Source organism: Alexandromys fortis, unplaced genomic scaffold (genome assembly GCF_014885135.2).
Source record: "Alexandromys fortis isolate MF-2015 unplaced genomic scaffold, M_Fortis_MF-2015_v1.1 scaffold_18, whole genome shotgun sequence".
Taxonomy (NCBI): domain Eukaryota; kingdom Metazoa; phylum Chordata; class Mammalia; order Rodentia; family Cricetidae; genus Alexandromys; species Alexandromys fortis.
Genome location: NW_026067897.1, coordinates 18,228,743 through 18,243,102, shown reverse-complemented (window position 1 = coordinate 18,243,102; position 14,360 = coordinate 18,228,743). Strand labels below are relative to the sequence as shown.

Here is a 14,360-nt window from a genome sequence, read left to right as displayed (position 1 = left end):
CTGAGTTCAATTCCCAGCAACCACATGGTGGCTCACAACCATCTGTAATGGGGTCTGGTGCCCTCTTCTGGCCTGCAGGAATACACACAGACAGAATATTGTATACATAATAAATAAATATTAAAAAATATTTTAAAAAAATATCATTCACTACAAAGTGGACACTTGAAGCAGTTCAGTTTAGTTTAATTATTCAAAACCATCTAATAAGCCTGTTCTTGACAGTAAGATAACATTTAAACAATGAAAACTGAAGTTATTGGACATATGAAATGACTTTAAATATCTTTATTCTTGTGCTTATGAGGGATTTGTACTTTAATTTTATTTGGTAATTTATTTTCTACTAAATTTTTTTCTTTGGAAGAAAAATTCTAGTGCAACTGTATTGGAAAACTTCTAAGTTGTAATGCTAATAAAATATTTTCATTTTCCCTAAATAATCTCAGAACAATCTCTCAAAATCTCCCCTCCTTCATGCGTGAGTGTGTGCGTCTGTTCTTGACTGTAGGTAGATAGGTAGGCAATATTCTTCCGGTGCCAGTCACCTTGTATTTTGAGACTGGATCTCTTATTTTCCTGGGACTCACCAAGCAGGTTGGCTGGCCAGAGAGCCGCATGCACCCACCTGTCACTTGTCCAGTTCCGGGGTTGCAAGTGCAGATCACCATTCCTGAGTTACATGCATTCTAAGGACTGAGATCCAGTCCCTATATTTGTACACTAAGCTTAAGCTTGCACTTGATATTTGAGCTTCTCCACAGCCTAATTTTAGGATACTAATCAAAAAGAAAATGCTTTTCAAATGCAAACTCAGTATAATTAAAGCATACTTTAAACACATCTTGAAGGATGAGCTACAAGGAACTGAGGCTGCAAAAAGTGCACCATGGAACCTGGGGTGCTACCTTGATAGAGATTTAGTCTATTTGAAGTTTTTGAGAGTTGTTGAGGAGTGTAATAATGTCCAGTTTGCAATCGTGTTATTTGCTATGAAAGGAGATCATATTGATCTTATTCATTGTAGTAGTGGGCATGCTTTGAGCTTTGATATTTCCAGTACATAGATTCAGGTAACTTTCTTTTTTAAGAAGAGAAGATCAAGAACAAAATTACTGCTAATAAAATGACTACTTAGTTGTGGTTATATAAGGAACCTGCTTTTTTATTTATGAGCTATAACATACCAAGATCTTTCTTAATTTTTTTCCATCAGCAAGTCTTGTCTCATTTTGGCATTGTTTCTTATTTCAGCTGTGTGCTCTTTGTATAAGCCTTGCTCAGTCTGCATGACATTAGCATTTTCAGCCTGCTTTGTGCTGATGACTTCTTATATTTGTGTTCATAATTGATAGCTTTTAATAATTTATATGAAATAAAATGCTGCAACACAATGAGAAGTATTTTCGGAAACTTGCTGCGATTTGTAATCCTAATTTATGAACCATTCTCAACATAAAATATTTTTATTTTTGCTTCTGATTTTTTTTAGAAGTGGTACACCATCCCCAAAACGGACGTCTGTAGGTTCCAGGCCACCAGCAGTAAGAGGCAGCAGAGACCGCTTTACTGGGGAGTCATACACAGTGCTAGGTAGGATAAAGCATAGTGTTCTCAGATTTAAGGTCACATAGTACGTACACTGTAAGCTTCCTATTTAGCATCTAGAAAGCCTGCCTGTATGTGAACAAGTCTATAGCAGCTTCTGTATTGAAACCTGAACACTTTGAGAGTTACAAGTACTTACAATCTTCAGTTTGACCTACTGATACTTTTAAATCTCTACTTCAGCTCATAGAGTATGCCTCATGAATATATAATCCTTGATGGAATTTTAACAAAGAAAGGCTTTAAAATATTTTATATTCATATAAACATAAGCAATACATGTAAATTTATAGCACATACTCTGCATTTAGTATCTGTTGTTGGCATGGTTATTTTCACGGAAAGAGTAGTTAAATTTAGTAGGTATGATGGCATAAGCCTGTAGTCTAGTACTTCGGGGGCTGAGGGGAAGGATCTTGAACTTGTGGCTATTCTGAGCAACACTGAGATTTGCTCTAAAAGAGAAATTATGTTGTTGTAGCATGTGGTAAGTAAAGATCTGTGACTCTCAAGGACAGCTCAGAGTCAAAACCTTTCCTCCCCTTTTGCAGGAGATACCGCTATTGAAAGTGGACAGCATTATTGGGAAGTCAAAGCCCAGAAGGATTGTAAATCCTACAGTGTGGGCGTAGCATACAAAACTTTGGGAAAATTTGACCAGTTAGGAAAGACAAACACCAGTTGGTGCATCCATGTCAACAGCTGGTTACAGAACACGTTTGCTGCCAAACATAACAATAAGGTCAAAGCTTTGGATGTTCCTGTTCCTGAGAAAATAGGTGTGTTTTGTGACTTTGATGGAGGTAAGTGTACTTATTTTTCTAAAAAGTCATTTCCCCATACTTGCTTGTATTTGAATATTCGTTATATGTACAAAGTAATGTTGTAAAGTGCTTTTACTTCTGTGAAAGTATATAGGAATACTGCTTTTTCCTGTTCCTATTTAGTGGCAGTTGGTTTCTTTAAGAACAGCTTATAGAGAAAACAAGAAACTAGACAAAACCACTGCATTTAAAATAGATGAAAAAAAAAAGACAAATGATATCAGCCTGGTTAGGATAGAGACCCAAGAGGAGAGCCGCCAAAGGGGACCTCCAAAAGAGAGAGCGAGTGTAAGGCTGACAAGGTAGGAAGTCAGTCCGGGTAAGATGCTATAGAAAGACGGACTGGGCGTGTAGTGGAGTGTGCCTGTGGCTCAGTAGTTAGCAGATAGATGGGGTAAAGCTTAAAAGCTGATAGAATTTGGCACAATCAATGTATGAAGGAAGAGATCTTAGCATTTAGTGAGCTAATGACAGCTAATGTGGAATAAGTAGAGCAATGTTATTGGTGGATGACAAAGGATGCTGTTCTGGTCTATGAATTTTAAATTGTTACAGCCAGGCCTGAATACACTTTTACTAATCAGAATAGAAACCATTAAGGATCAACAAACTTTTGCCAATAAGAAACATTTATCCAGGTACTATAAAACACACATGAGGAATCTGACTAATTTCTGAATCCTGCTAATTGTAGAATTATTTTTCTTTTCTTTTCTTTTAGAATAGAAACCATTAAGGATCAACAAACTTTTGCCAATAAGAAACATTTATCCAGGTACTATAAAACACACATGAGGAATCTGACTAATTTCTGAATCCTGCTAATTGTAGAATTATTTTTCTTTTCTTTTCTTTTCTTTTTTTCTTTTCTTTTTTTTTTTTTTTGAGACAGGGTTTCTCTGTAGCTTTGGTGCCTGTCTTGGAACTAGCTCTTGTAGACCAGGCTGGCCTCGAACTCACAGAGATCTGCCTGCCTCTGCCTCCCGAGTGCTGGGATTAAAGGTGTGCGCCACCAACGCCTGGCTGTGGAATTATTTCTATGACAGAAAGTTTTCTAGGTTCTTGAACAAGCAGTAGTGAGTTGCTTGGTGAATGTGGTGCTTTGCTCTGTATTTGAAGCAGTGGTTGTTTGAGGTAAGGTCAGGCCCTTTGTGGAGAATCTGGCCTCCTGTTAGCCAATGCCAATTGTTGATGCATTTCGTGGATTTGCTAAGCATACTTCTCAGGTGGGGTGGTTTTTGACAGATTCATCAGAATCGAAACTTCTTGGTTTGACCACTGAGCTAATCATTATCAGTTGTCATGTACACTCCACTTTTCCTTACGTGTCACAATCACATTGAGAAATGGTTGTGTAGAATAAGAGAGGACAACAGTTGAAAACAACTTCATTTTCATTTTAGGTCAGTTCAAGAGGCATCCACTTATCAAGTCTTTTCACCTTTTCAGTTGCTTCAAAAGCAAACCACTACTGAACAGTCCCTGTTGAGTTGCTCAGCAACGTCTTCATTTTGTGAAGGCTGGCCACAGTGTTCCTCGTCTTCAAGACCCTTTCTTTATCCCACCACTGTAGCGCGTGTCCACTAGCGGATCCTGCCAGGGCTGTAGCGCGTGTCCACTAGCGGATCCTGCCAGGGCTGTAGCGCGTGTCCACTAGCGGATCCTGCCAGGGCTGTAGCGCGTGTCCACTAGTGGATCCTGCCAGGGCTGTAGCGCGTGTCCACTAGCGGATCCTGCCAGGGCTGTAGCGCGTGTCCACTAGTGGATCCTGCCAGGGCTGTAGCACGTGTCCACTAGCGGATCCTGCCAGGGCTGTAGCGCGTGTCCACTAGTGGATCCTGCCAGGGCTGTAGCACGTGTCCACTAGTGGATCCTGCCAGGGCTGTAGCGCGTGTCCACTAGTGGATCCTGCCAAGGCTGTAGCGCGTGTCCACTAGTGGTGCCTCGGCCAGACTCCATGCTGATGCTGTGGGTTGTGTCTTTTGCTTTACAACCAGTTTTGAACATTTATAAGAAAACTTGAGTTTGCTTTTTGTCTAGCATTTCCATAGTATAAAATAAATATAAAACAAACAGCAAATAATGTTAGTAACAAGAAACAAAAAGCCAGCAACATACATTAAAGCAGTACATAGCATAGCCATAACTATTTAAGAATTACATGGTGTTCTTACATATGCCAGTGATGGCCACACTTACTTCTGCACCAGCTTAATAGATTGTGGAGATACTACCAAGGTCTTGAATGCCAGGAGAAAACCAGAGTTGGATTTTCTTTTCATGTTTTCAGATTTTTATAAGAATTGTTAAGTATGGTTCATACAGTTTGTAACAAAAATTAATGCTAAAATACTGTTTTTGACATGGTCACATGTTGATCCTAGATGTTATAACTTTGGATAATGCATTAGACTCTCTATCCTTTTAGGTCAGCTGTCTTTCTATGATGCACACTCAAAGCAGTTGCTATATTCCTTCAAGACAAAATTTACTCAGCCAGTACTGCCTGGTTTCATGGTTAGTATCTTATTTATTTTTTATCTGGCTCAGCAGTTTTGAGTATAATATGTACTGTATTATTTGAGGAAGCAGAGTACCTTACTCCCTTTGTATTCGTCTCCTTTTCCCCACCCACCCTTTCTAAATTTCTGTGTGTTTTCAGTATGTTTTATTAAAGTCAGTCCTAACATATGGAGGTACAGAATGGCAAGCATGGGTATTTACAGGACTGCACTCACCTTTGTGACTAGCACCCGAGCGAGCAGTGCAGCCTTACAGTGTCCTCTGCCCACCTCCACCCACAAGAGGCTCTTCTGGAAGAGTTAGCCACCATCCTGGATGTTAATGCTCCAGATTCGTTTAGCCTCCTTTTCAGTTTTATGGAGTGGCATGCTGTCTTTATGCTCTTGTTTCTTCTTCAAGTTTTGTATTTTTAAGTTTTACATTTAAGTCTGTGATTGATCTCTTTTGAGTAGACTTTTGTAAACAGTCTAGCACATGCCTTTTTTTCTTCTTCTTTGCACTTGATACCCACTTCCTCTAGTACTGCTTACTTTTTTTCTTTTTCTTTTTTCTTTCTTTCTTTCTTTTTTTTTAAGACAGGGTTTCTTTGTAACTTTGGATCCTGTCCTGGAACTAGCTCTTATAGACCAGGCTGGAACTCACAGAGACCCACCTGTCTCTGTGTCCCAAGTGCTGGGTTTAAAGGCGTGCACCACCACCGCCCGGTTGCTTACTTTTTTAAAAACTGACCTTTAAATTTTCTGCTAGTATTTTTTTGAAAATTAAAAAATAAACACATTTTTTATGTTTATGAGGGTTTACTTGCTTGTATATTTTGGTTGTATTGTGATGTTTTCTCTCACCTTGGCACAAGCTAGGGTTGTCTGGGAAGAGGAAACCTCAGTTATGAGATTGGACTGTAGGCAAGTCTGTCAAGTATCTTCTTGACTGATGTGGGAGGGCCCAACCCATGGCTGGTGTTGCCATGCCTGGGCTCGTATAAGAAAGCAAGCTGAACAAGTTGTGAGAAATAAGTCAGTAAGCAAGCGTTCCTCCATGGCTCCTGCTTCCTCTGATGAGGAACTGTAATACAGAATGTAAGAAAAACTCCTTCCTTCTGCTTTTGTTCATGGTGTTTTATCACAGCATAGAAGCCCTAAGCAAGCAGTGAATGTATGTCCACCTCATCCATCCCTGGTGCCACAGAGGGCAGAGGAGTGTACCGAGGGTTATGGTGGTTGGACACTTAAAAGAAATCCCACACTGGCTCAGAAATAAGAAATAGATAGGCATTTCTTAAGGGGTAAAGTCACAAATCAGAATTATCCCCTTGACCGGTTGAATCACGTGACCCAAAGGAGCAGCCGACTGGGCACGGAGGAAGGGGAACAAAAGAGAAGGGGCGCATGCATGCTCTGATTCCAATTTAAAAATGGGGTACTGAACTGAAAGGAGAATTCTCATCAGACGAAGTTCAAATGGCACTTAAGGCACTTAAGACACTTAAGGTCATGTTTAACCTCCTTAGAGAAGTGCAAATCAAAACAACTTTGATATACCATCTTACACCTGTCAGAATGGCTAAAATTGAAAACACCAGTGATAGCCTATGCTGGAGAGCATATGAAGTAAGGGGAACACTCATTCATTGCTGGTGGGAATGCAAACTTGTGCAACCACTTTGGAAATCAATGTGGCTGTTTCTCAGGAAATTGGGACTCAATCTACTTCAGGATCCAGAAATACCACTCTTGGGCATATACCCAAAGATACTCAATCATACTACAAAAGCATTTGTTCAACTATGTTAATAGCAGCATTATTTGTAATAGCCAGAACCTGGAAACAACCTAGATGCCCCTCAATGGATGAATGGATAAAGAAATGTGGAATATATACACGTTAGAGTACTACTCAGCTGTAAAAAATAATGAGATTTTGAATTTTGCATGCAAATGGATGGAAATAGAAAACACTATCCTGAGTGAGATAACCCAGACCCAAAAAGATGAATATGGTATGTACTCACTCATTAGTGGACTCTAGCCCTAAATAAAGGACATTAACCCTGTAAATAGTAAGAGAGGCCACGCCCCAGTAGGCTAATGCAAACTGTAATACTTCCTACACCAGAGGAGGGCACCAGACCCCCTGGAACTGGAGTTACAGATGGCTGTGAGCCACCATGTGGGTGCTGGGAACTTAACGCACTCCTCTGAAAGCAACCAGGACTCTTGACTGCTGAGCCGTCTGGCCAGCCCTCTTCTGCTAGGTATTTTAAGGAAATACTTTTCCTGAATCATTTAAACAGTTAACTTATTACATCTGTATCTGAGGAGTATTTTCACATTTGGGGAATTTGTTATTGCCAAGCCTGCTGGTTTTAAAAATGTTAAATGTTACCCATGTAGTTCATCATTTCAATTATAGAGTCTTTGGTGCAACATTCTAGTTAACAGTTTTATATTTGAAAGTAGGAATTCTTAAATGATTCTACAGTTATCCTTGCTTCAAACACGTTTGCTATATACATGGTAGCTGATAATCTAAATTGTCCATATTTTTTATATTTTAAGTCTCTTGACTATTCCAATCTATCTTTTAACTTTATTGACTAATAGGACTGTGTTTCACAAGCAAGGTGACTTTATCATTCATAAACTCATTTGTGTTTTTTAACTTTATATTAGCATGTCAGAGAGACAAGCAGACACACACACACACACACAGAGAGAGAGAGAGATATTATGGGCCACAGTGTGCATGTGGAAGTCACCTCTCAGAAGCTGATTCCTCTAATTTGACTACAGGTTTCAGGGATGAAACTCAGGTCGTTTGGCTTGCATAGACACTGCCTTTTCTTTACCCTCCGAGCCATCTCACTGGCCCATGTGTCCTATATCTAAAGCCATGCCTCTGTTAAAATAATAAGTAAGATAAGGAAGGTTCTTTGGGGTACATATCCCCTGGTTGTAATGATTAGGGAAGTACCAGCAGTCAACATTGTCTGCTGAGATTAATCTGGTTTAGCCTCTGGAGTTTGTGCCGCCTGAATTCCCGTTCTTGGATGCAGTTTCGGTGGCTTCTGCAGTCAAAGTCTTCCTTTGGCCACTGTGAGCCTTTCCCTTCCTCCTCAGCTCAAACGTTAAACTTATCAGTTTGGGATTTGCTGATGTTCATACATGTGACATTTACCTTTCAAATGGAAGGTTAAGGGTTCCTGGAGTTCAGTTTGATCTGAGTCTAACCGAGGTTTTGTCTTGTCCTAGGTCTGGTGTGGTGGGCTTTCTTTGAGTACTGGAATGCAGGTTCCAAGTGCTGTGAGAACACTTCAGAAAAGTGAAAATGGAATGACCGGTTCCGCGAGCAGCCTGAACAATGTCACTCAGTAACAGCTCCTCAGACTGTGTTTACCCTTCTTCTTTGGGTGGCCTTTCCACGCAGTTCCTAACGCAGACGTTTCGGAGTGGTGGGAAAGAGGCCTGCTATGCTCTGCTTTAAAGCCTGGACTCTGCTAGACTAAGCACCAAATAGGAAGCAGCCACAGGAGAGTACTTAGTGTCCCAGAAGCCAGCACCTACGGACTGTCGTTTGAGTAGTAAATAGAAAAGGAGTGGTATTGAAGATTTATGTAGAAACCCATTTTTCCGTTTCTTGAGATACTTTGGCTCGTCTAATATTAATAGTTATATATGGTGACCCAGGGCCTGGGCTGCAAAGCTCTTAAAGCTTCCTGTGTTCTTGTTTCTCCTCACCAGCTGTCATTAATTCCTTAACCTGACGCTTTCAGAACACAGGGTCCCAAGACCTCCTAGAAATTCAGATCACTGCTTTGGACGGCAGAGAAGTTTTCTTACAGCGGTTCCTTTCACCTTTTCTAAACGAGTTGGGCTTTTGACAGGTAACTTATTTACTGACCAGATTCATACAATTTTTTCCTCTAAAATATTGTGATAATTGTTCTTATAACCCAAAATATCAAGCAGATAGGAAGAATTTAGACAGTGCAAAGGGAATATTAATCACACCTTCTGCTCCTCCCTGTGCTCCTGGGGACCATTTGAAAAGCCTGGCTTTCTGATTTTGTTGTCTTCTTTAATCCCACCTTTTAAAGCTACGTTTGAGAAAATCTCCTCTTAAACTAGCACTGATGATAATGTAATTATTGCTTATTTTTACCCTTGCTAATGAGAGTGGAAGTTTATTGATTAAGTTCTATAAAGGGTAAAAAGCTGTACATTACTAATTTTTTGTCTGTGAAAGATTATAAAGAAATATTTCTAAAGTATTCCTTTCTGGAATAGTTTATAAGTTATTTTTACAAAGATATAGAATAGTTTAACTAACTGTTTTGAAAAAACTACATGTGTCTGATTTAGTATAAACGTTTTCAAATAATTATTTGAAGATTTTGGTGGGTTTTTTTTTTTTGTCTTTTTGTTTCACTCATTCACTGTTTAAAAGTTTATGATTCTTCCACAAATGAACACGCATGTCTTCCCCGAGCCTACATCTTCCCCGAAGGGACGTCAGCAAGTGCAGCTGTGGTTACCTATTGCGGAGCTGCTTAAACTCGAGTTTCTCAAGCCAAAGTTGAAGCTGAAATTATAAAACTGCTTTCAGACAGCCCTTTAAAGAAGTGAATATTCGACTTTTAATTTTTGAGACTTTAAATCTCTTTTTGTTTTAAGTGTCTTGGGCTTTGGCAAACTTCCCTGGAGAAGTGTCTGTTGCTGCTTTCTGTGTGGTGTTTGTATGGCAGTCATAAGTATTTGCTCTTAAGATTTGCTGCTTATTGGCATGATTGTTTTTGTTCTGTTGATAAAACAAATTTGACGTAGGATACTATTTTTCTCATGTAACAGATATCTGCACTGTCATCTGATAACCCAATGGCAGCTTTCCAGACTGAAACGATTTACAGAGTGAAATATGCCAATATTCGTTTGGTTCCCTAAAGCAGTATTTTATTTTCATTTCTCATAGCTTGAAAGACATTGTTCTACTACCAATAGGAATATCATTTCATGACCTTAGGAAAGAGGAGTTGCTCCTTTTTGTAAAGTCATACCTGAAAGCAGTAATTGACTGGAATTGCTTTGTGTGACTACTCAGTATATTTTGTCAAAAATGACATTAAGGACCAGCTGTTCTTACATGGAACTTTTCTTTATGATATTATATCTTCCATAGTTGTCTTCTCATTTATACAGTGCCTTTTTCCTCTACACACACTCATTGTCAACTGAATTTAGGCCAGGCAGCTTGCACTTAGTGGTGAGCGCCTTCTGTTGAGGGCTGGAGGAGTGTGTGTGGTTCTTGGCCCATCATTTGAGACCTTTATATAAAATTTCCACACATGCATTGGAAAATGCGTGATTTTTACTAAGTGGTTTTGTTTCTCAGTGTATTTGTAGTACAAAGTATAAAGTCAGTGAATAAGAGTCCAAGATCTTTTCACGTGATATTTGGTACTAATTATTCCTTCATTACTTTCAAGTAACAGATTTTTCTTCTGAGTCTTATTGTCTCTTATTTTATAAAAAAAAAAAAAATCTGTAGTACTTTAGTTTAAAAACCCTAAGTTTATTAAGTTAAAAGGAAGTTTGTCACCCTTGTTTTTAAATTAAAAATAATTGAATATAGTGCCTACTTAAATCATTTCAAAATAAGGTAACTATTAATTGATCATAGTCTTTGACATCCTCATTAGCATTAGAGGTAAAAACCGAGCTTTGCGCAGCTTAGCTGCTGTGGTCCATCCGCCAGAGGTCCTCTCATAACTCCCAGTGCGCTCTCGGCGCTCTTCCCTGCTTCTGTGTCTGCGTGCCCCGCTCAATGCACAGACACAGGTGTGAAACTATCTCATAAAAACATGTAGTAAGTATTGTATTTCTCTTTCAGCAGTTGAATTACAGCCCAGGTTTATTCAGCTGGAAGTAGACAGGAAGGAGCTGCCTTAAGCACTTTAGAAAAGAATTCTGCTATAATTCACTGACCCAGCTGACTGTCACATCACTTAAAGTTTGGTAAATATGTAATACACCAATCACTTCATAACTAATGCACATAGAAATGTAATATATAGTGATTCTCTGAATGTTACAGGTAGAGGTTTTAAAGTAGTATTAAGGGTTTGTCTGTGGGTTTGATAGCAGCTCTGCCATAGGACAGTGAACTGCTGGACAGCAGGTTTGCCCTTCTCCGTCCACTCTGAAAGCAGTCTGTTCTGAAGATTCCGACTGACTTGCAGTCAGGGTCTCATTTGTGGAATAAAACCATCAACAATATTATGTATAACCTGAACTTCCAAGATCCTTGGTATAAATAATAAAAGAAAATGTTTATAATGAAATATTTTAATTAGGTCAAGATATTCTATTTCCTTAGAATGATTGATTTTTCTCTATATATCTTTTCCAAAAAATTATAACTATTTATGTATTTGCAGTTGTTTCTTTCAAAAACAATTTTAAAAATTGGAAAGGGATATATTTGGGAAGTGATTACTCCAAAGAATATTAATCTTAAAAGGAGACAGTATATACGTCTTACCACGAACAATATTCCTCTAGGCCACGGTGCCTCTTTAGCACAGCAGGCAGCGCGCCGGTCTCACGCCACTCTAGACGAAAATGTGAGTGTTTCAGTCACGGCATATAAGCCGTATAACAGTAATTGAGTTTCTATGCTATGGCATCAGTTTTATTACTTTCTATGCAGGTTTCCAAAGCTAGTAGAGTTTAATTCACCATAGCACCTCGCTCTGCTGTTTTTGATGTTATAGTCTTCATCTAAAAATAATGTTTTGTTAATATGTCATTACAAGTCTTAAAGAAATACATTCATTGGGCTGGGAAGATGGATCACAGGAAAAGAGCTTGCTGCCAGGAAGATGACTGAGTTTGTTCCCTGGGGCACACAAGTTTGGGGAGAAGCAACTCCTGTAAGTTGTCCTCTAAACTACACACACACACACACACACACACACACACACAATGCACATACATAATATAACTTTTAAAAATTCAAAGTATATTTGTTTTAGCTTGTAAAAAAACTATCAAATTAATGATAAATCATAATACTACACTTTTATATTGTAACCAAAAGTCTGGAAAGTTTCTTTCCTGGTTTTGTTTTTACACTATATGCAGTCCTTAAGAGGTAAGCATGATTTACTTAGTATCCAGGTCACCATGAAGTTGTTCTTTTCAACCAGATGTACCTTTTGTAGCTCAGCACTCAGAACTACAGTCAGTAATAAAGCTTTTCCTACTGAAGATCATCACACCAACATTACATTGCAATTGGTATTTTTAGTTTTTTATCTGTATCTGAACAGTGTTCACACTTGTGAGTCTGATGTCAGTATTTGTTACCTAAGAGGTATGATTAACTTGAATACCATAGGAACTTTACTCCAGTTGGAAGTTAAGTAGATTGCTCGTTGCTATTGTTTGAATTGAAATGTTATACATGCCATATGAATGTTAAGAATATCGGCTTAGTAATCAATACCAGAAATTACCATAGAACTTTTATCTTGACTATCCAACCATATTAAAAGAGTACTTTTTTCTGGGTTAATATAATATACAGACTTTGATACATCATCAGTTAAGTTATATTTGTTTAAAATTATATATTTTCTTAATAATACTCAGTCAACTTAAGTTGGTGCTTAGGAAAAACTATGTAGAGGATTTACAGTATGTAGGGCAGCGGTCAGTGAATGTATTTGCTTTGCTTGAAACTTTGAACCAATTTTAAAATAAATCAAGTTGGAAGAGATTGGTAAAAGGCATTTTAATATTGGAACATTTTGGAGAGCACAGAACTATGAGAAAAATGTCTCTTGAACATTCTCAGTATCTCTAAGGTACCAAAGGACTGAGTCTAATTGATCTTTTGACGGAGACTCTGTAAAATCAAATGCATGACTGATTCTATTAAGACATAATAGCCAACGCTGGGAAATAGCGCCAGGAAAAGCTGCTAGGCTTTAAGATTTGTGACATTAAGTATTTAAAATTAATCACTATAACTCTCCCATACAGTAATCTATGATCTTTTGTAAGTCACTCACCACTTTGGGTCTCTATTGCCTTACTTAAAATATTGTGCATTGTTTAGCCTACCTCACAGGGCTGTTGTGAGGCATGTAATGATGTGGAGTCCTCTAGAGAGGGGGTGGTTTTCATTAATAATGGCTGTAAGTGTTTGGATACTTGTAAATCCTGTTTACTTGGAAAAAGCATGTTCTTAAGTTGGTGTTACCAGTGATTTTTAAATGATTTTTTTTAAAGTAAGACTTCCTATTAAAATGTTCTTTACTATTAATTTGCTTTGTGCATGACTGAGTCTGTGTACCTTTTCTCAACTATGTACCTTCTACAGTTGTAAAAGTTCCTCCATAGCATCCATGTGTAGAGTGGAAGCCTAAATAAGCAAATGACTTCAGCTCCTTTTCCATCAGAAATTTGCACTTTCAATTAGGATGGCCTGGTACTCCATGCAGAGTGAAGTTGGCTGAAATAACTCTTCTCCAACAACCATATGGTCCAGTTATTTGTTACACTTGACAAATTATCGAAAAGCATTTCAAAACCTGTTCATTAGCGTATAGCAGTTATTCTCTGGACATAATTTGTGTTGCTCTAGATTGGACGTAGTAAATGGTTTACAAGTTACCCTACTCTACAGGATGTTGGTATGTCTGCTATCTGGACATGACTTTGCTATGCAGTTGTGATAAGAAAAATTTGCAGTTCCTCAGGTTTAACCTTTAAGTTGTGGATGAAGACCATTAATCAACTACACATGATATACTCAGTGCTACAAGAGTGTTTGAAATGAGCACACTGCCTCATTTTCCTTAGAAACAAGACAAAGCCTTTTAAATGCTGTTTTTAAACTTTAGAATGAGTGTAAAGTCCAGTAACTTGTGTGTTGAAATGATTGTATGTTCTGTATAAAATGTTCTACTTCAAGTTTTTACAAAAGCACCTGTATTATCCCTCTAAAAATTAAACTTTTTCTTTGCCTTCTTTTGTGTGTTTGATTTTTTATCAACTTTTATTTAAATATCTATAGTTTTGTTGAGAATGAGAATATTTTAAAAGCTATAGTGCTATTGCCTTAAAATGTTAGAAAATTCCATTTAATAGAGTTTTATGTAATGATGGAAGCCTTGTATTTGCTCAGTAGCCCCTAGTCACAGGCACTACTGAGAATAATGTACTAGTCAACTGAGATTTTAAATCTGTGTTAATGTAGATTTGAATACATGTCACTGGTAGCTGCTGTTTTATACACTGAAGATGCAGTAGTTAGTGCATCACAGCCTATGGTGCATTTTGATAGGGGCTCACTAAAGAGTCAGACTCAACTCCATCCTGGTACCAGTGTGTTCTCTAACCTGAA

The 14,360-nt window shown here is 38.2% G+C and overlaps 1 protein-coding gene across 2 annotated transcripts in view; it reads left to right on the top strand.

The window, feature by feature from the left end:
• The window catches only part of Fsd1l (fibronectin type III and SPRY domain containing 1 like), a 62,419-nt gene extending 48,432 nt beyond the window's left edge, over positions 1–13,987 (top strand). For both annotated transcript variants that reach the window (XM_050164813.1, XM_050164821.1), the window contains 4 exons: positions 1,493–1,593; positions 2,160–2,411; positions 4,861–4,949; positions 8,204–13,987. In XM_050164813.1, coding sequence (XP_050020770.1) covers positions 1,493–1,593; positions 2,160–2,411; positions 4,861–4,949; positions 8,204–8,326 — 565 coding nt within the window. In that variant the 3' untranslated portion in view covers positions 8,327–13,987. The remainder of the gene's footprint in view (positions 1–1,492; positions 1,594–2,159; positions 2,412–4,860; positions 4,950–8,203) is intronic.
• The last annotated feature ends 373 nt before the right edge of the window (positions 13,988–14,360 follow it).